Source organism: Rhincodon typus, chromosome 19 (genome assembly GCF_021869965.1).
Source record: "Rhincodon typus isolate 14 chromosome 19, sRhiTyp1.1, whole genome shotgun sequence".
Lineage (NCBI taxonomy): Eukaryota > Metazoa > Chordata > Chondrichthyes > Orectolobiformes > Rhincodontidae > Rhincodon > Rhincodon typus.
In genome coordinates, this window is record NC_063350.1 from 33,311,564 (window position 1) to 33,333,027 (window position 21,464).

The 21,464-nt window shown below is 40.2% G+C and overlaps 1 protein-coding gene across 3 annotated transcripts in view; it reads left to right on the top strand.

The window, feature by feature from the left end:
- Positions 1–21,464, top strand: part of helz2a (helicase with zinc finger 2a) — a 102,518-nt gene that overhangs the window by 34,453 nt on the left and 46,601 nt on the right. For all 3 annotated transcript variants that reach the window (XM_020534473.2, XM_048608226.1, XM_048608227.1), the window contains 6 exons: positions 1,560–5,124; positions 7,483–7,568; positions 10,405–10,542; positions 11,307–11,465; positions 13,895–14,039; positions 17,947–18,063. In XM_020534473.2, coding sequence (XP_020390062.2) covers positions 1,560–5,124; positions 7,483–7,568; positions 10,405–10,542; positions 11,307–11,465; positions 13,895–14,039; positions 17,947–18,063 — 4,210 coding nt within the window. The remainder of the gene's footprint in view (positions 1–1,559; positions 5,125–7,482; positions 7,569–10,404; positions 10,543–11,306; positions 11,466–13,894; positions 14,040–17,946; positions 18,064–21,464) is intronic.

Sequence of the window (21,464 nt, forward strand, 5' to 3'; positions counted from 1 at the left end):
TGGCATACAATTGCCAGAATTGGTGCAGCTTCAATAAAGCTCAAAAAGCTTGACACCATCCAGGACAAAGCAGCCCACTTGATTGGCACCACATCCATAAATATCCACTCCCTCCACCAAGAATGCTCAGTAGTATCTGTGTATATTGTCTATAAGATGCACTGCAGAAATTCACTAAAGATCCTTAGACACCATCTTCCAAATCCATGAACACTTCCATTTAAAAGGACCAGGGAAGCAGTTAGATAGGAACACCACCACCTGCAAGTTACCCTTCAAGCCAGTTATCTTGACCTGGAAATATATCTCCTTTCTTTCGCTGTTGTGGGAATTCAGTCCCTAAATTGTGTGAATTTACCCAGCATATGGACTGCAGTCTTTCAAGAAGGTAGATCACCACTACCTTCTCAAGGGCACCTCGGAATCGGCAATAAATGCTGGCCAGCCAGCATGCACAGGTTTCAAGCGAGATGATATTATAGCTTGATTTTTGTCCGAATTTTTTTTTGAAGAAATATTGAGAGAGAGGTGGCAAGCAGTCATTTCAGAGCTAATAAACAATTTTTGAGGCCTTAGGGTTTTTTTTTAAAATTGGAACAATAGAAGCAGCTTGAATGGATGGGGTCAAGCTCTCACAGAACCAGGATTTTTAACTTTTCAGTAGCAGTTGCTAAAGCTGGATGTGGAAGCTATTTTTCCTTCCTCTGTTACAGCTAAAAGCTGGGAGTCCTCTTCCTGTTGCTAGAATTGCATGTGAGATAATCTATTTTACTGGATTTGTCTCTGCCAGGAGTGTATTTATGTGATGTTACTATATTGAAACAGTTGCTGTTTAGTGGTTAAATAATCTATTATCCTGTTGTTTCCAATAGAGTTAAATTATTCTGGTTTCTTCTTTCTTTTATTATAATTTAATTATAGTGTATGAATAAAGTGTATTTTGCTTCAAGTCTGGTAGTTCGATCAGTTTTGCACCAGTATTGCAATGCCTAGCACTTGCCTTCAAAATAAGAAAATGTTAATGTCAAGGCAAGCTTTGAGGGGGTTTGGTCTGGTTCATAACATGTGGGTAAATTAAAAAAAAATCAGATTTAAAGCATGTACATGAAGCAAAGGTTGAAAAATACGGGTGGAACTTAGCGGGAGATATAAAAGAGTCAGACAGAGAAAGTTTTAAAAAAAAAAGTGATTTTTCTCCCAAGAGAATGTATGGAACCTTGCACAGCAGAAGAGGTGGGGCGTAGGGGAGCTCAGATACCTACTGGAGAGTTGGAGAGACATGCACTTCACCTCTTTTCAAGAAGGCTTGTGCATCCTGATTTTTAATAGAGACATTTGTGGGAACTTTCTGGCATCTTCCTGAATCCTACTACACGTCTTAATAACAGAGTATGTCAACACACTAGCTAAGGAAAGAAGCATTTGGATATTTTGCCAAGAAATGCTGGCCTAGCCAGCTATGCCCTCATCCTGTGAATGAATACAAGAAATATTTGATACACATTTACAGCAATTGTGACTTCACATTGGGTAATTTTTTTGCTCTTTCTCTTAACTAGGAAAACAGTTCAGAGTGATGATCATCTCTACAGTGCACACTTGTGAAAGCAGCATTTCTTCAAAGAGTGCGAGTTTGGAGTTTTTCAATCAGTCTCGGGTTTTGAACACTGCAATGACACGAGCCCAATCTCTTGTGATTGTTGTTGGTGATGCAATGGCTCTTTGCTCAGTTGGAAAATGCAGCAAAATTTGGAAAAAGTACATTCAGGAGTCTATTGATAATCGAAGCATTTACCCAGAGGATCTCACAATGGGGCAGATTAAACAGGCTGTTATCGACACTGAGAAATGGGCTTGTAAGGAGGAAGATGAAAGTGACAATGATTCTTGTTATTCGGAAAAGGATGTTGATCCAATACTACAAGAACTTTTAGATGAGAGCAAGAATGTTACATTAACAGTGACAGAAGAAGGACTGATGGATATAGTTGTAGCAGACGAAATAGAACCAGAGGAGAATATCAATAATCAAATTCCAACAGTATCCACTCAGTCCTTACAGAAGAAGAAAAACGTACAGTACACAGATTATCCATTACATTTGTTGCAGAGGCTGCTATCAACTCAGCCTTCAAAATATAAGCGATGTGAGATAATCATGGAAAAATTTTACAAAGGCTATGCTGTCACCCTCGACGATCCTCAGTCTGTACACATTAAAATAAAAGGTCGCGTTAACTGTGGACAGTCATTCCCTGGTGATCAAGTTTTAGTTGAAATTCTGGACCAGGACTCAGGCCAAGTTGATAATACTAATCTAAGTGGAAAAGTGGTTGGAGTACTGAAGGCAGGCGATCTGCCAAGAATCTTCATCTGCACAGTTGATGAATATGATCTGCATGTAATGGTCCCTGTCAATAAATGTGTTACAAAAATCTACACACCACCAGTGGATAAAAAGTCTCGTAACAGAATCCCTATTCGCAAACGCAAAAAAGACAAAATTGTGACAACGCAAACTATACGTCTTACTGAAGAAATAAGGAGGAATTATTTCTTTGTAGTTGAACTACTATGCTGGCGTAGCTGTTTTTACTTTCCACTGGGAATTGTAACTAAAATGCTTCCTGCAGCAGTAACAATGGATCAAGGAATGGAAATACTGAACTTGGAATATCAAGTTCATGACAGCTATCCAAAAGAAGTTTTCAAAGAGGTAGCAGAATGCAGCCAGATTAGAAATATTTTGGACGGGAATCGAAAGGACTGTCAGAAGTATTTAACATTCACTGTGGATCATGAGAGTTCCAAGGATCTTGATGATGCTATCAGTGTGAGAGACTTAGGTGAAAATTATGAAATAGGGATTCACATCGCAGATGTAGCAAGCTTTGTGCCAAAGGGTAGTTTCTTAGATGGTGAAGCATTGAAGCGTGGAGTTACTCATTATCCACCTGGCAGAGATCCAATTCATATGCTTCCACCAAAGCTCAGTCAAGAAGTCTGCAGCCTACTACCTGGAAAACCACGCAAGGTCATCTCTCTGTTTGTTGTTGTACAAAAGGGTACAGACAAAGTTGTTAAAGCAAACTTTTCACTTTCTGTTATTCAATCAGATAGAAAACTTTCCTACGATGAAGCAGAGTGTATCCTCAACTGTTTCAGTAGAAGTGAGTTGAGATTTGACACTTTGGAAGATTCAGTTGCAACAGCCTTTCACTTCTCCAGAATTCATAGAAAATGTCGACTTCAAGATGATTGCTATTATGATCAGGCAGATGAAGACAGGCACCCAGGAAATAGAAAATCCCAGCAGATGATTGAAGAACTAATGATAATGATGAATAGCTTTGTTGCTGAATTCTTGACCAATAAGATGAAAACAATGTGTGTGACACCTTTGAGATGCCAGGGATTTCCTGCACCTCAGGAGATGGCCAAGCTTGAAAATAAGCACAAAAACTTAATTTCCCTTTCTGTTCATCTCTCCCACCATTTTGGCATCGCACCAAATTTTCAATCTCCACCTTGTGAGAAATTTCAGATCTTGTCCTCTTTGTGGAACAGCCTGATAAAAGCAGCTGAGGATAATGACATTCACAAGTTGACAGATTTCATTGCAACAGATGATATCCACCCAAATCTTGCACCAGTAACGATGGAATTGAGAAAACTTATGCTCAGATCCTTCTTCGCTCGTTCCAGCTCAACATCTATGTCAAAGCAAGGACATTACTCTCTGCACCTTGAAGCCTATACTTGGGCCACTTCACCCATTCGCCGATATCTGGACATTATTATCCAACGTCTCCTTGCCATGACCCTCTGCAGGGAAGAAAATCTTCCATACAGCAAAAAGGAAATTGACAAATTATGTACTGATTTCAACAAAAAGAATAGGAAGGCTTCAAATTATGAAAAAAAGGCTCAATGCCTCTACTTTGCAACACAACTTAGAAGTCAAGTGGTGCAAAAGCTGGTATTCGCTGTTGATGTTGAACCGTTAACCAGATACTTCAAGGTTATATTCCCTTTGAAAAATGATGCTCTATCAGAGCTCCACGATATAAATTACAGAACTCTGCAGCTGGTGGATCAACCTGCCTATAATGAGAGAACAAAATCAATGAAGTTAACATGGAGGAAAAGAATCTACTGCTTAGAAACAACAAGAAATTCTATTCTTCCACCTACACCATTTGACAACCCACATGTCCGTACTATTAATGCTAACACTTGGCAGCAATTTGTGCAAGCAGTCAGGTCGGAAAAATTTTCTGAAGTGGCTGCTCTTCTTCTGGAGAACAGTCAAGGTGTCTTATCGAATGGCAAGCAAGGGCATTTTGGAAAGATAGATGTAAGCAAGTGCCAACTTTCTTCAGTTTCACATTATGTGCACATTTCTCTGGAGGTGAAAAATGGTGATGCATTGCAATTGCAGCTGAGCACGGATATAAAGAATGGTTTTTTGGTGCCAGCTGTGCAGTTGTTGAGTATAACTCCGGTCTTTGAGATTTGTATTGAACATGCAGAAAATCCTGTGATATGTTTCTCAGAATATGCCACCAGGTCACCTCAAAAGATCTATAGTAATGCAAAGGAATACCAAGAAATCTGGGGACCATTGTGTGCAATGGAATCTGCATCAAGTGCTGTATGCGAGAATGAAGTTATAGTCATTTATGATGTTAAAATAAGTTGGATGAGGGAGGATACCAATGGCAGGAAGCTGCAGGGCTCATTCTGTATTCCTAAAGAATTTTGTGAAAACTGGCACATTGAAAGTGCCCTGACTAATTGCTATCTGTGTATCCGGTGTCGAGGCCTGAAAATCAAACCAGAAAGGAACCTGACCAGAAATGATGAGCCTCTTCATCAAAGTTTTAAGGCCCTTCATGTATCAGAAAACTCCTCAGAGTTGAACATTGACCCTGACAGTTACATTTGGGTAGCACATGCCGTGACTGAAGAGTTTAAAAATGATGGTCCTAAACTTGAGAGAGAGCCCCACATCAAGACAATCTTTTCTGTGCATAAAACCACTATGGATATGATCCCAAATGAAATATTCCAGGAGGATACAATGTTTGTTGTGGAAATAATTCCCAAACTACTTCCTGATCTGTAAGTACTATGGCTGTCAACCATGATAAAATGAATTTTTGTTTTGTCCAGTTTTGTGAAAGTTTGTAGGAGTGGAACATTTGGTGGGGGGTAGGGTTATTGGTTGACTCAATTGGCTAGACAACTAGTTTGCAATACAGAGTGAATTTTGTTTATACATCCTGTACTGAGCTAAATCCATTGGTGGTGTTTGGAATTTAGTTAAGCATACATAATCAAAATGAATTGCACAACTGTGTCAACAATGCATCCAGAGCAAAATATTTAAAAGCCATTGGCCATCTGTTCAGGGAACAATTGCCAGATAAATTTATATATGACTATTCTTCAAGGCAGAGAACCTTTTATCCATTAGATAATGTATACAATCCCGACAGTGTGGAAGCAGGCCATTCAGCCTAATGAGTCCACACTGACCTCTGAAGAGCGGCTCAACTCTATCCCTGTAACGCTGCATTCCCATGCCTAATTCATGGATATCCCTGAACAGTAAGGGGCAATTTAACATGACCAATCCACCTAACCTGCACATCTTTGGACTGTGGGAGGAAACCTGAGCACCCAGAGGAAACCCACGCAAACTCTACACACAGACAGTCACCCGAGGCTGGAATCAAACCCGGGTCCCTGGTACTGTGATGCAGCAGTGCTAACCACTGAGCCACCCCATGCAGCTCTCTAAGGAAGTGCTGTAATGTATTTAACCCCTTTTCCACTTTAACAATGTTTGACAATTTAATGGTCTCTTCTCTATTTAGAGCAACGTCCTAGCTGCAAACATTGCAACAAAACATGTTTAGCTTATCATGCAGCATTATATATTGACATTTGAATTAATCAATCAAAAAGTTCCACATTCCAAGACAGGAGTGCCTCATGTACTTTACACCTCTGGGCTGGTATGAACCTCATTATCTTCGGAAGCCACCTGATTCCATCAAAATTGTGCAAGGTTTAACATGTTCACACCCACATTCATACCAGTAAGAACTGGAATGCTGCATGTGTGCATCTAATTTACCCTTCTTTCTGGTCCTGGTATAAGTGGCTGGAGATGGGAATAGGGTGAATTTCCACATGTAGGACTAGTTGGTTTTCTCCACATCAGAATGGAAAATCCAACATATCACAGAACCACCTTGTACCTTTTACCTTAATACTTACAAAAAGTGTACAGTTGCTCTGTGAAAATCTGATCTGTAAATATTTCCTGACAACATTCACAATGTTTGTGTTGCAGCACCATTTGTTATATCCTAGGTTTTCAGGGATGGAGATGATTTAATTTAGCAAATTTGTTTATAGTTTACAATTGTGCCTCATGAGACATGGTTATCAACTCAGAACCCAGCACAATTACAATAAAGCACATGAATGAGCTGGGAGACTGCTTTAGTGGGCATCTATAATACTTGATGTTTGAACTGTTCAGGACTGTTGGAAAAGACGGATGTAGTGAGTTAGTAGAATTAGTCTTGTGTGGCGTTTGCAGCCAGTTAACCGGAAGGACCAAGGGATTGTTATGGAATTGCTTGATTACGAGCAACAAGCTACTGTATATGAGGAGGAGAGCAAAAGGAGAGGAGGTCAGGTGCAACTGGACAACCAATGTGGGAAGAGAAATTGATGAGTCATGTTCACATTGACGAATTATTCCAAGAATTGACACAGTATGGATCATGTGACAGTAGTCAGAGGGCACTTGCAATCTTGTAACATTTCTGTCTCTTTAATAGTTTCTCTCAAGATTGACTGTAGTTTTAGCAATCTTTTTGGGATTCCAATGGAATATTTTCTGATTGTACCATTGAACCTAGGGGCTGTAGATCCATAAAAAGAATGTCCAAAGTTAGATTTTATACAAAGGCCTCCATATTTTCCGTAGTATCATGTCTCACCCAGGAAAGAGTATGGCTTTATATTGCACAGATGCTGGCACATTATCCTGTACTTCTGATTCATACCCCTGCTGGAAAAGCCCTCAAAACGGTCGCTGATTTGGTCAGCAACAGCAACTTGCATTTATATAGATGTTAGAAAATATCTGAAAGTGTTTCACGGGAGTGTGTTTTAACCTTATTCACATTCGGCCATGTGAGTGTGATGGCAGGTGATTAAAAGTTTGATCAGGGAGGTGTAAGGAGCATCTTGCGGAAAGAAGGGTGAGGAGGGGTTTCAGGAAAGAGTACTAGGGCTGGGAAGCTGAAAGCTCACTGTGAAATAAAAACAGGAAGTGCAGAAATACACATGAGGTTAGTTTGCATCTGTAAGGAGATAATGCCAAAGTTAACCCTCCTCTTCAGACTTGTTGTAATTGCTAGACTCACAATCCTTATAACTTCTGTTTGAAATTTTCAGACGCAAAGAACGTGCTATTCAGAATCTTCCATATTCTTCACGGCTTGCACAGAACATAGCATTGGGTCAACCCATACCTCTCAGAAGTAAGGGAAACATCAAATTTTATTGTATACTTATTCCAAATATAAGAATAGATTATGTTCATTGCTTCTATGATAAATTTGAAGACGTTTCTTTAAGAGATCTATTAATTTGTTCACAGTTGTACTGACATTTCTGCACTCAACTAACCATTCAACAGTAAATGCACATAACATGTCAGAAAAGTGCAAGATTAGAAAATGCTGCATTTTTTTTGTGAGAGTCACTGAATGCTGAACAGTCTTTTGTATTCATCTTTCAGTGTAACTTGATCTTATGTGGTCAATGGAAAATTGTTAGTCCCTGATATACTTGGGATAATATCCTTGTGGTTAGCTGAGATCAAGCTAATATTGACCATGCTGAGGTTACATTAGTGAGAGGACATTTCTTTTCTCCCCCCTGGAGCTTGAGGTTTATTAGAAAAAAGATACAATTGTATCATTCTTTGGGATACTGGACCCTTACTTGGAGGCTCAATGGAATTTACTTCCACTCATTTGAAAACCAGGACGTTTCATCTCACTGAGTATATCAGGCTCCAGTTGTACACTAATACAGGCACCCTGTGTTTCAGACCTGACCCTGGAGGATCTGCGTCCCAGGAAGCAAGTGGGTCTTTCTTATTTTATAGTCATTGTTGCTGGTCTCCTGTTATAGTGTTGAACTGTATTAAGGTATTGCAACCATTATCTTGAATAGTCTTCAACTATTTAACATTTTGGATCATTTATAAACATATGGTGGAATTATATGGTTACAATGTGTTTTCAGGGTATTGGAGGTTGTTGGAGCAATTTTTTTTAACTTAAACTGCATTTTTCATTACTTACGTTATATTTGTAATTCGTTTGTGATTTTCTCATATCACTTTCTGAATCATTTGGTGACTGCGGCACTAAAAGCTATTATAAGTGTTGTGAACACCTATTCGAAAGCCCACCAAAGTACCTGGGATCAAAGGAAAGTTACTTTGGTGCAGTTTGATCACTGATCAGAATTTTGGGAGGCCTTTGGAAAATATAGCACTGTGCAGTTGCTGGGGAGCCAACAACACAGAACAAAACTTTAGAAAGGAGCAATTAATGAGGGGCCAATAAAGGTTTTTGCTTCAGGTCCATGCTAGGGTCCAGACCTGGCCTCCCATCTGTGTCCCACAGTTTCCAGGCTGACTGTCACTTTGTCTGATTGAACCTGGTGAATTCGTTATTGGGTTAATGGGCTAAAGAATTTCTGGCTTGCAAATTCCTCTCTCAATCCTATCTCCTTCAGCTGTAATAGATTATGTTCACAGTGGATGAACAATGAAATGGGGAAATATTGTTGCAGGAACCAGAACCGGCCAAAATTGTGAATACATTAACACACTGGAACTGCTCCTCTAAGGTCATAAATGCATCAATCAGATGGCAAATATTTGTTGATTCAAGTCAGTCAATGCTTTGAGACTGGACTGTACAAATTCATAAATTTATGTTTTGTGCTGTTTGAATTAACAGACAGGTCATTTTCTGATCAACATGAAACACTTGTGCAGTAAGTAATGATCATTTTCTGATCAACATGAAACACTTGTGCAGTATTTGAAGTACACACTCTCAGGACATGTGTTCGAATTGGGTGAGATTTCACTGGTCAGAGAACTAGTAGGAAATCCCCCTTAATTACACTGGGGAGGCTTAATGGAATCAATTGCCCTTCAGGCACTAAATGTAACACTGTCGGACCTTTCCCATTATTAAGGGTCTCAGTGGTAAAAGTCCTGCTGGCCAATCAGAAGCTTACATCTGCTTGTTGGTGGTGGTGCCAGCAGAAGCTGTTGCTTCTAGTGTCACTACAGGCACCAGGAGCCCAGGAATACCAAGGGACCCATGCTGAAGATGTAGGGGTCATATGGAAGTTATGGAACTGGACAAAGTTGTAGAAGACAAGGACAGGGTGTTGACTTTGTGTGTTTGATCTCCTTCTGATCAACCTTATTTTCTATATCTGACTGATGTGGTTGTTTCTTCTATGGATATGAAGAGATTTTTGAAATGAACCCCCTGCTTCATGCAAATGCCTTGCCAGTCCCCTTCAAAAGAAGAAAAAATGTGTTTAAGACAGGTATCAGGACTAAAAGATATATAGAAAGTTCAGAAGGGAGGTTAAAAAAGAACAAGTAAGGGAGGCAAAAAGCAATTATAGAAAGGACGGGCAGCCAACATAAAAACAGGTTTCCCAAAGTCTTCAATAAGCAAATCAATAGTAAAAGAGTGGTCAGAGGAAGAATATGGCCAATTAGAGATCTAAAATTGGATTTACACGTGGAGGCAGGTGACATGGTTGCAGTGTTAAATAAATACTTTGCACCCATCTTTACCAAAGGTGGAGATGCTACCCAGGCCATAGACACAGAGGAGGAAACTCTGTCACTAGATAAATTCAAAATTGATGAGGAAAAGTGTTGGATAGACTGTTGGTGCTTTAAGTTAACAAGGCCCAGGGACTGAGATGCAACCAAGAATGTTGAAGGAAGTGAGTGTGGAAATTGCGGAGGCACTGGCCATAATCTTTCAGTCTTCCCTAGGCATTCAAGAGGGCATTGGGTGGCTATTTGGTTAGAAATAATGTGCAAGGATATGGGAAAAAAAATGGGAGATTGGCATTAGGTAATGTGTGGGCCAAAGGATGACCTCCTGCTTCTGTGATTCTGTGATGAAGAGAAATATTGAGAATACATGGAGGAATACTTGTAATGTGTAATATTCTCTTTTGAGTGTATTCCTAGACATTTATTTTTACTTTTATTAATACTTCTTCTCTCAACATTGACTAATCCGTGACACTTTTAAACAGATAACCCTGAATCACCATTAAATGTATTGAACCGGACCAACTACTGCATTCCTGAATACAAAGAACTCAATAGAAGCCAAGTACAAGCAGTTCAAAAAGCTCTTGGAAGCTCTTTTGCTCTCATTCAAGGACCACCAGGTAAGAGAAGACCAGGCAGATGAAGAATAAAAAATGTAAATATACAAATATTTTGGACAAGAAATAAAAGCCAATGATCAGCTATGAATAGATCACGCTTTAACCCCAGAGGCTACATAAAATCAGTTGGAAATTGTGATGTAGAAACTGCTTGGTTGGTCCAATCATATTTTTAAATATGTTTATCCTTAACACAAATGATAGTCCTAAATTCATGTGCCTGTACTGTTTGGTTGCACAGTTATTAATTTGAGAGACAGTTCCCCAAAGTCAAAATAATTATAAACTTAATGTTCAAGAATGAAAAGTTTGGGTGATGCAGCAGAAATCTACTACTATCTGTGGATTACGGTGTCGAGGAAAAAAGGAGGGAAAATAGGAAAATAAAAATATAGAGAAATTCCTATGTGTGGCACAGGGAGGAGAAATATTGCATTCGCTATTGATGCTTTAATGGGTGGCTGGAGATTTACTTAGCAGTGGTATTAGCCGCATTACTCGTGGCAGAAACAAGAATTTTCATACTGTTACAGGCTACTATTTATTTTGAAGAAAATACTTTTTCTCCTCAACAATAAAGATTTTGCCTTACTGGAAGCAAGAACTAAATGTGTATAACTGCGGTATCAAGAACAAAATGACCAAGTGTTCAGTGCTGTGTACACATGCTTGATTTTATGCTGTTGTGTGATGTGTTGAACAGTGAATAAAGGGTTCGTTATGTATTCATAACGTATATTCACACTAGTAACCTTACATTGTAGGAACAGGAAAAACGGTGGTTGGAGTTCACATCGTATTTTGGTTTCATAAAATGAATTATGATTATAACAACCAAATCTATCCATTGGGCGAGGAAAACAAAGATAAAAGATGTATACTTTACTGTGGACCTTCAAACAAGTCTGTCAACGTTGTTGCTGGTAATGTTTCAGTCAAACTCTGATCTCTTGAATTGACTCGTGTTTATACTCTCAGTCACTGACTCAGTTGGCTGAATTTACAGGGATGACAGAAGACACTCCACCATAACGTAATGTGAGAGGCAGCCCTTTTGTGACTAGTGCTGGGACCTAGGGAGGCATATTCCTGGTGGTGGCCTATTGAGTGGCTGCCAGCGTCATCATCCATTTAAAGTTGATAGCCTGTTTTTAAGAACTATTGGCCCAACCAGAGGAACAGCATCTCAACAGCTTCAGGAAAGCCACCACTAGTGATGGTTATAGCTAAGGCTGTGACTGCAGGGTGAAAGTGCCTTGGGAGATAGGCAAAGTTCAGGTCACTGGGGCCATGTAGACAAGTTCAATCAATTGAGATTTTGGGGAGAGGGTTGGATTACTGGGCATGTTCATAGTGCTCAGGCTGTTGTTGCCAAGGGGTGCTTGTTGCTGCTGGAGGTTCTCATCTCCAGAATTTCTCTGCGTGGGATCCACCCAATGTTGACAAAATGCCTCCAGAGGTGATTTGGTCTAAATTTGCCCCTTAAGTGCTGCAATTAGGCTCCAGTTAGGTGGTCCAACTGCTAAAATGCATAGAATGTGAAGACTCTGAGTAAACTCTCTGATGCCTTCCCGTGCCATTTTGACGTTGTTCTAGCCTGTCAGCCAGATTCTGTCATTGACTTGCACATATGGGCATTCATCATTTCTTTGAGACTAACTCAGACATTTGATTATAAATTGTGGACATTCTGGAAAAGCCATTGTTTAAACCATGTATGTTTTTGCACGTTGATACATACAGACATGAACAACCAGACTACACCCAGTATCTTGAGAGGTCTCTGTCATAAACCACTAAAATTATATTAAAACTACATTACTCTCAAGTAGAATATGTATGAAAAATACATACGCGCACAAAATCTAATATTGTTCTGCACAAAACAATTAGTTGCAGAATTCAACCAGTGTAAGAGGAGGTATCAGAATGTCTTTTATTCCACTGCCATCTGGTATTTCTATTTGTTGAACTAACTTTTATCATTGGTTTTATGTACTTCTGAAGAAGAGGGATATTAATAACAGTTTTAAAATCTGTTTTTCACAATTTGTGACTGTGTCCAAGGATTCCATTTATGTGTTCTTTGAAAGATCTTTTTATCAGCCTTCAAATGTGTTCCAGAAATGTACTGCATAAAGTTTTGGTGCAATGTTTTCATTTCCTCTAACTTATATGGGTGAAACGTGCTTTAGTAAAATTGTCAATGTAAGGTAAATTCTATGTTTCACCTTATCACATCCTCAAGTTGACTATAAGCATGGTACAAAAATTGGGTTACTTTTATGTAGAGTCAATACTGTTGCCTGGCATCTGGAGCAGTCAGTTTGTGAAAAAGCTGGATCCCACAAAGATAAATTGAATAAGTTCTAATTTTCCATAGCGTTGGTTGACAAAGATGTGTTGGCTAGAATACTAGAAGAAACGCATCACTTCTTTGAAAGTGTCATGCAATCTTATACATTCATCTGAGCTACCACATGGAGCTTTGATAGCCAATTAATCTAAAAGACACTACCTCCAGCAGTATAGCTCCCTCTCCATGCCACACTCATAGATCATAGAATCCCTACAGTGTGGAAACAGGCCCTTTGGTCCAACAAATCCACACTGACCCTTGGAGCATCCCACCCAGACCCATTCCCCTACAATCAACCTATGCTACACATCCCTGAACACTACAGACAATTTAGCTTGGCCAATCCACCTACCCTACACATCTTTGGACTGTGGGAGGAAAGTGATGCACCTGGAGGAAACCCACACAGATGCAGGGAGAATCTGCAAACTCCACACAGACAGTCACCTGAGGGTGGAATTGAACCCAGGTCCCTGGTGCTGTGAGGCAGCAGTGCTAACCACTGAGCCACTGTGCCACCTTAAAGGCAGCAGCCTTGATTAAGTTCTAAACCTGGAGTATGGTGTAAACCTCCTAGCTTCTGATTCAGAAAGAAAGCTATGAGAAACTTCTTCCTGCTTTTTGGGTGGGTTCTGAAGAAGAGCAGGAGAATCATTATTTCATATCTTGGCAAATATCTAACCCTCAGTCAAGATGACAAATCAGATTATCTGTTCATTGTTCATTACCAATTTCATAGTGAAAAAAGAAGTTGGCAGATTATGGATGTCAGTCTGTGAAGCAGAGACAACCAGTGCAGAAGCTGGTGGTTTATACTACTTAATGGTAATTGTGGTGTAAACATTCCCCAATAGGATTAGAGCTGAGATTGCATTTATTTACTTTAAGCCGGGAGCATACAGGCATTAAGCAGAGAGGACACTTATCAATGTGAACACTGTCTTGAATATGTTTGTAAAAATCTACTTTTCTATACCCATATCTACTTTGTAGAATACCTGTTGAAGCTGCAGAAGTATCTGAAACCACTCCGTGTTTACAGTGAGCAGATGGAAATGGTGGATTTTCCATATCCTGGGAGCCAACTGATGATCTCAAAGAAGTCAGTTAGGGAAGGAAAACCAAAACCTGACCTTAGGTGGCTATTTCTTTTGCAAATATATTAGTACTTAATTAGAAATTGTTTTATGGTAAGTTTTTTTTGCACAGTAACAAAAATTGAAATTATAAATAGACCCAGACCTGTGGACTCCAGATCATCAGAGCTCAGATGTAACACACAAGATATGCACCTGGACCCTGAAGAAGTCCTCACATACCAGAGATTTCAGACACTTCCAACTTACTGACCTGAAGTTACACAGGAAATGTTAGACAGAAAAATCCTACAACTGTGGGTAACAATACAACTGATCTCCTTATTCAGTCATATTGACCTTGTAATCACTCCAGTGGCCTTACCTCCATGAACCTCGTCTCCCGACTACTCCTCCTGACCACACTAACCGTGGACCACCTGACTACCTGCCAGATCTAACTGTTCCCCACAACCAGACTACTTCCCCAAACCAATCTGACTAATCTTCGAGCCAGCTACATACTTGGCCACCTGTCACCCAATCATTGTACTAATCTACTGCCTTACCCACTTGCCACACTACTCACCTGCTATCCTTACCATCTACTCAGCTGCCACCCTAAAATCCTACTCATCTACCACCCTACTTACCTGAAATCCAACCCATGTACCTCATCCACCTACTAATCCAACCCATTCACTCATTCATCCACTCACCCATTCACTTACACGCAAACTGAACATTTAAACTTACCTCACGACAACTATTGCCATAAACAGGGAACATGTCCAATCTTCTTTTTGATAGTCCGGCATTGTGATGAATTGCTTCGACTGGAGGTTCACTCTGCGTTTCTGAAGAAGCTGTACCTACGAAGCCCAACCAGAAATGTGGAGCAGTGTCCATGCACATGAAAGAGGGACAATCTGGTGATGATTGCTGCCAAGGGGCTTCTTGAGATTTCTCAAGGGCTTCTTTTTCATTTTCAGTGTGGGGGAGGGCAACGGTACTTTGTCATTTTCACTACCATCTTCATTTGGTGAGATGCAGCCACATAAATAACATTAATCTCTGTTTTTGTGCTGTGTACACACTTGATTTATTTGGATTCACAGGCAGAGTGGGAATAGTGAATGAATATCTCCAATATTTATCAACTCTCCATTAAACGTAAGCCACAGCACACAAGCAGAGCTCAAACTTTCCTAGACACACTATTAAAACTGGCAAAACGTAATAGCCAAAACTTCCCAACATAAGTTTTCTTTCAATTACTGGCACATACTTCACAAAAAAACACACATTCATTTTCACGGAATTCATTATCAGTGATTTCAAGTTTTACTGGCTCCCAGCCTTTGTTGATAGACCTTTATAGTCACTCAGTTCATCCCCTGTTTGCTCCTTTGCACCCATTGGCTTCTACCCACTATGCTTTCTAGACACCCAGTTTACTGTACCCTGTGAACTGTCTGCACACCATCCCATGGCCTCAACCTTCTTGCTCCACCCCTATCCTTGGCCTGTTTTGGCAGACTTGCTGTCTCCTGGTCTAGTCCTGCAAACTCCTGCATACATTCCCCCACGGCTTTGTCCCACAAACCAGCTACCCTCCTTACAATGCTCCACTTCCTGACTCTTCATCCTTGTTCACTGATACTACCTCCCTCCTGCCCTTGTGCTTGGTGAGCCTGGTGAGCCTATCAGCAGCAGACATGGGCGAGGAGGAGCCTGTGATTGGAGGAGCAGCTCATTGGAAAAAAAGTCCTGAGTTCCACAAGTCAGCAACTTTTGTTTCTGATTCGTTGCTCCACTTCAATTTTCACATGAGATTTGGCCATTTTTGGGGTCGATGCCACCCATTGCTTGATGTATTTTGAATCCTGCAGAAGCTCCACGTCGTAGAGGTATGGTTCAGACTTCCATTGACATCTCTAAATTGGTAAGGGAGCACATTGAGTAGCCATTGACCCTTCCCCACCAATCCACTTTATGGTTTCTGATACAACACGGAGCCCATTTGTCATTGGGAAAATTTCTTACAGCCTGGAAAATTTAACTTAAGTGACTCTTACTGTCCTTCGGCAAATTTCAGCAGCTGCGCAGTAGGGTTGTCATTGAAACTGCTGGTCTAATTCAGAGAAATATGCACACATGTGTCAGGGAGCCAGCCATTACATGTCTTTCCGTATCTCCTTACACCCTTGCCTCCAGGGCTGTCTTGGTAGTCCTGGGAAAATTCGGCTCTTAAAGTCTCATGCTTGACCAACTGATTGATATGCCAAGATTATGCTACTTTTTGTTTGACATGAATGCTGCAATTATGGCCACTGAGTGACAGTGGTAAATCATATATTTTTCTTTCATATATTTTCGATCATTGAGGCTTAATTCATTAATGTTGGTTATTTCAGTATTATAGCTGACTACATTAAAATAGCAGACAGAAATTTAAGGGAATGTTATTACTGTTTACAGCCAAGCTTGGTGCATAGTGAATATATTTAGTTTATTTTGCATCTATGTCTATAGAAAAATCTATAAATGGATTTTCCTGCAGTTATTGAGAAAATTATTGAGAGGGATCTTCTGCGTGCCCTGCAACTCTCCCCAACACCCGACTGCCCATGTGATCCTAATGGTATCCCTGGCATTTTCCTTGGGGGCCAACCTCATTGAGGATGCAGGGAGAAGTGAGAGTGACAGTTCTGCTGGTCTCTAGGATGACACAATTGAGAAGGGAAGGAAATTGAGCTGAATGGTGCCAGTTAAATTATTGCTGCAGTTGATCAGGAGCATAAGAAGTGAATAACGAAGGAAGAAAAATGACATAAACAGAGGAAGAGATTTGCGGCTACAACTCTGAGATAAAAATAACGATGATGAAAGGAAGAGCACCATTTCTATTGTGTGGAATGACCAAGGGCCCATTATATTTGGATACTGCTATGGAAGTAGAGAAGGGTGTGTTGGGAACTAACCAAAGAGAAAAGATGTGCACTCTCGACAGAAGTGCCAAAGATACCAGCCGTGAATAGTTAGTTAATCAGTTCTGCAATCTCACCAGGTTTTTCAAGGTATCCCGAGTTGCCCTGGAGAAGGTGATGGGGAGCTGCCATCCCCTGTGCTGTCAGGGAGGATATTCCAGAATTTTGGTCCAGTAACATGATGGAGCTGCAATATGGGATGGTGTATGGCTCAAAGGGGAACTTACAAACAGTTGTGCTCTTGTGTATCTGCTTCCCTTGTCCTTTGAAATGACACAGGTTTTGAAAGATGCTGTCTAAGGAATCTGTGTGAGTTGCATCTGTACATCTTGTTCCTGATGCACACTGCTGCCACTGTGCTTTGGTGGTGAAGGGACTAAAAGTTGAACATGCTGGGTGGACACAGTCAAGTGGGCTACTTTGTCCTGGCTGGTGTCAACCTTCTTGAGTGTTGTTGGAGATGCACCCATTCAACCAAACAGAGAGTATTCCATTACACTCCTGACCTACTTCTTGTAGATGGAAGCAGGCTTTCAGGAGTCCGGAGGTGAGTCAATTGACATAGAATTCCTAGCCTCTGTGGCCATGGTATTTATACGGCTGATCCAGTTAATTTTTGATCAATGGTAACACCTAGGCTGTTGATAGTGGAGGATCCTACTTCCAAATGCTGAACATCCAACTCAAGAACCCTAAATTCAGCCAAGACTTGAATATAACATTTAAACAGCTTCATTATTGACAAATGCCTCCTTTCTGATTTATGGCATCTTCAATTCCATGATTTTCAACTTTCATCTTCACTTGAGTTAATACTTGCATGTAGGCGTTTCAATTAAAGGAACTATTTTATTGGCTTAAGGTCGGTGTAGGTATTAAACAGAAATAACCATTGTGTATCCAGTACTTTATGTGTATGGGAACAGCCTTTGGCTGAAGTTAGAATTAATAATTAACTGTAGTGCATTTTTTCTTGCAGGCCAATAACACTACATTACAAAATACGACAACAATCTAATCCTTTTGCGCCGAGAATAAAGGCATATGATGAAAAAATTCAAAGTGGAACAATAGTGACAGAAGAAGAAATAGTGCAGTAAGTCAGAAAAAAACTCTACCTGTGTATTTTTCTTGCTTTTAACTTATTGTATAATTTGTACAAGTAGCTTGTACTTGCTTTGAAATTCATCCATAGAACCTTATTATTTAATCAGCAGCAGAAGGTACACATTATTGACGGTTGTCAAGGTGCCTGTCACTGAATGGCCAATACCCCTCAGCTTGCTGCCTATTCACAAGTTATGTACTTTTTTTTTCCGAATAGGTGAAAAAACAGAGAGGTGTGAGTGTTCAAAATGTTTGTGAGAACAGGAGAGAAGGATAATATTTGTGGAGGGTAACTGAAGCATGGGTGTTAGAGGGCAATTGATTGATGGTGATTGTGAGTGTTGCTGATTCAAGTGAAAGCATGAGGTGCCTGGAGAGAGAGTGGAGGGGGAAAGAGGGAATGATTAGAGCTGCAAGGTTATTCTGAGGAGTGCTGTGCAGTAGTATGCTGGAAAGTCAGGGTGGGCTAGCTACCTGAAGGTCTTAACTTCAGTCATCTGTCATACCTCATGAGGTCCTCAATCCTTGGTGAAATGTTTCCAAGTTGAAGGGAGCACACTGCTGCTGCTTACACCTTATAAGCACATCTGTTTAATTGTGTGTTGTCTTTTTCCTCCCCTCCTCAAGAAAGCTCAACTTACTGTAGCCCCTCCAATCCAAAGGCAGAACTGTCAGGTTATGGGTGAGAGACACGGCAAGCAGCTTTCCCGAGTCTCCTGTCCAATCTGTGGTTGCTTAAAAGAAAAATCCATATATTGGTGAGATATTGTAATTCATGGTCCCTTTAATGAGACATCCTTCCTTTGAGAGAATGGTTATGTCATCTTTCTCCCCCACTGAACTGTTTGGGCACCTTTGAGTGGTGTACTATTGCTGTGGCTGATTTAGAAACCAGGGTTAAGCTGCACCTACTAGCCAACTGGATTCTTGACCTGAAAATATTCAGATAGACTAAGTGTAGATGATTCTGACCTTAAAGAAGAAAACACGTCAACAAGTTGGCGGTGCTATGCAAGTAAAAGTTCTGTACACAAATGCATGTAGCCTAAGAAATAAATCAAATGAGCACAATACACAAATTGATCTCAAGGATTAGTATCCATTGTCAGAGACCTGGCTACAAGATGGGCATGATTGGAAGCTAAACATTCCAAATTACAAGTTCCAGACAAAAGACAGCAAAATTGTAATGGAAGATGACAACATTTATGTTTACAAAATCAAGAGATTTCAGTAGAGGCAGTCAGGCGTTAGAAATGGGATGAATTGAAATTTGGAGTGGGGTGGGGGAGTGTGGGATGGTGGGGTGGTATTGTAGAGCTACAGAGAACTGGCAGCTACCTGCTAAAAACCATATGGTTACCGCAGGACATTTTATTGTTCACGGTGCAGAATTGATTTTATGAATATACTAAAGACAGTTACAGAACAGTTTGTTTTACACTGAATAAGGGAGTCTTATGTTAGATTTAATGATGTGTAACATACCAGAATTTGATAGCAATTTGACAGCGAGGGAACAGACAGCCTGGGCAAAGTAACTGGGCAAAGTTATGTCAGTTGAAGTGCAATGAAGAATGAGGAAATACGTTTTAACTAATTGGAATGTTTCGTTGGGAGGTCAGAAATCATGGAGGAATGAAGGGAAATTAATTAAAAAATTAGCAAAAGATGGTGCACAATTACAAGAAATAATTAAAATGGCTAATGGTATATTAGACTTTCTCTCAAGGAGCTTGAAAGTCAGGAAGTGAAGATTCAGTTTTACACACCCCTGGTCAGTCTTTATCTGGACCACTGAATTTGCGAGGTGAAAGCCTAGTGGAATTATGATTGGACTGTTAATCCAGAGGCTCAGGTAATGTTCTGGGGACTTGGGTTCGAATCCATTTGACAGAATTTATTTTCAATAAAAATCTGGAATTAAGAGTCTAAAGATGACCATGAATCCATTGTCGATTGTCAGAAAACCCGATTTGGTTCACTAATGTCCGTTAGAGAGAGAAACTACCATCCTGACCTGATCTGCGCAACATGTGACTCAGAACCCAGAACAACGTGTTTAACTGCTCTCTATGCAATTATGGATGGGTAATAAATGTTGACCTAACCAATCACACCCTCGCCCTGTGAATGAATAAAAGAAACAAATTAAGTGCTATTCATCAGAAGAGATATATTCACAATGAAAGGGGAGTATTGTTTAGATTCACCAGAATGACACCAGGGATTAAAGGGCATGTGTGAACTTGGTTTATGAGTTTAGACAGATGATTCAATCAAATCATTGAGAATGGAAAAAAAGATAAGTCACTACCTCTGGTGAAAGCATCCAGAATGAATGTGCACAATCCTAAAATTAGAGCTAAAGTCCTCAAGTCAAAAATCGGGAAGCACTTTTTCAAACACAGGGTTGTGATCATTTGCAGCACTCCTGCCAATATCTGTGGAGATTGAGTCAATTGAAATGATCAAGCCTGAGATTCACAAGTGTTTGTTAGATAGAGGAATCACAAGAGTATAAGAGTGTGTGTCAAGTAGATTTGAGGTGGAGATCACTTATGACAACTTAAATGACAGAGAAGCCTATATTAGCTGTGTGGGCCTACAGTTGACATTTCCATCCCAGGTCAGCTCTTCTGCCTGTAGCAAAAATTCCCCTTTATTCCAGCGATTTCTAGCCACAAGCTTACTTGCGTGCTGAAGTTGAGACTCCTGTGCTAAATGCACTGTCTAGACTCTCTGTAGGCTGGGAGTAGAATCAACTTTGTTTGACCTGTTGCTGAGACCTCCTCGTGATCGTCTGCACTCTGACAGCAGTTGAATAGCCCACTTAATAACTAAATCCTGAGGATCCACCATCTGTCAGAACATAACAGGAAATATCTTTACCCTGTCTTCAATCAGGGCAATGGACTAATACACAGTGTAGGTGAAGTATTTTCCTGAGAACATTTCTGGGCTACTTGTCCAGATCAAATGGAAAATTGGCAGGACTGGACTGGAAGGCCTAGATTAATTTTCAATAAAGAAAGGTGAGCCTTGTTGTGTTTAACTTTGTTTTTTTTGCTGCAATACTGTTTGTTATTTCCCAAGTATTTTTCTTTTGGTGTGTTCATGATGTGTGCTAGGAATGTCAACCAAGGGAGTGTAGGTGATGGTATGCCATCACTCTATCTCCCATCTTTGTTCGCTTTCACAGCAGTTTGTGGACGTGGCAGACTTGCAGATCTGAAGCAGTAAACAAAGTTTTAAACCTAATTTCAGATTAATTTGCAATAATTTACAATGAAATCACTGCTTTTGAAAAATGGTTAAAAGCTGTAATTTAATTACATTTGACCTAGGGAGCTGCAAGTTACTTGTCCTGCTCAGTCAATAGAATAAGAT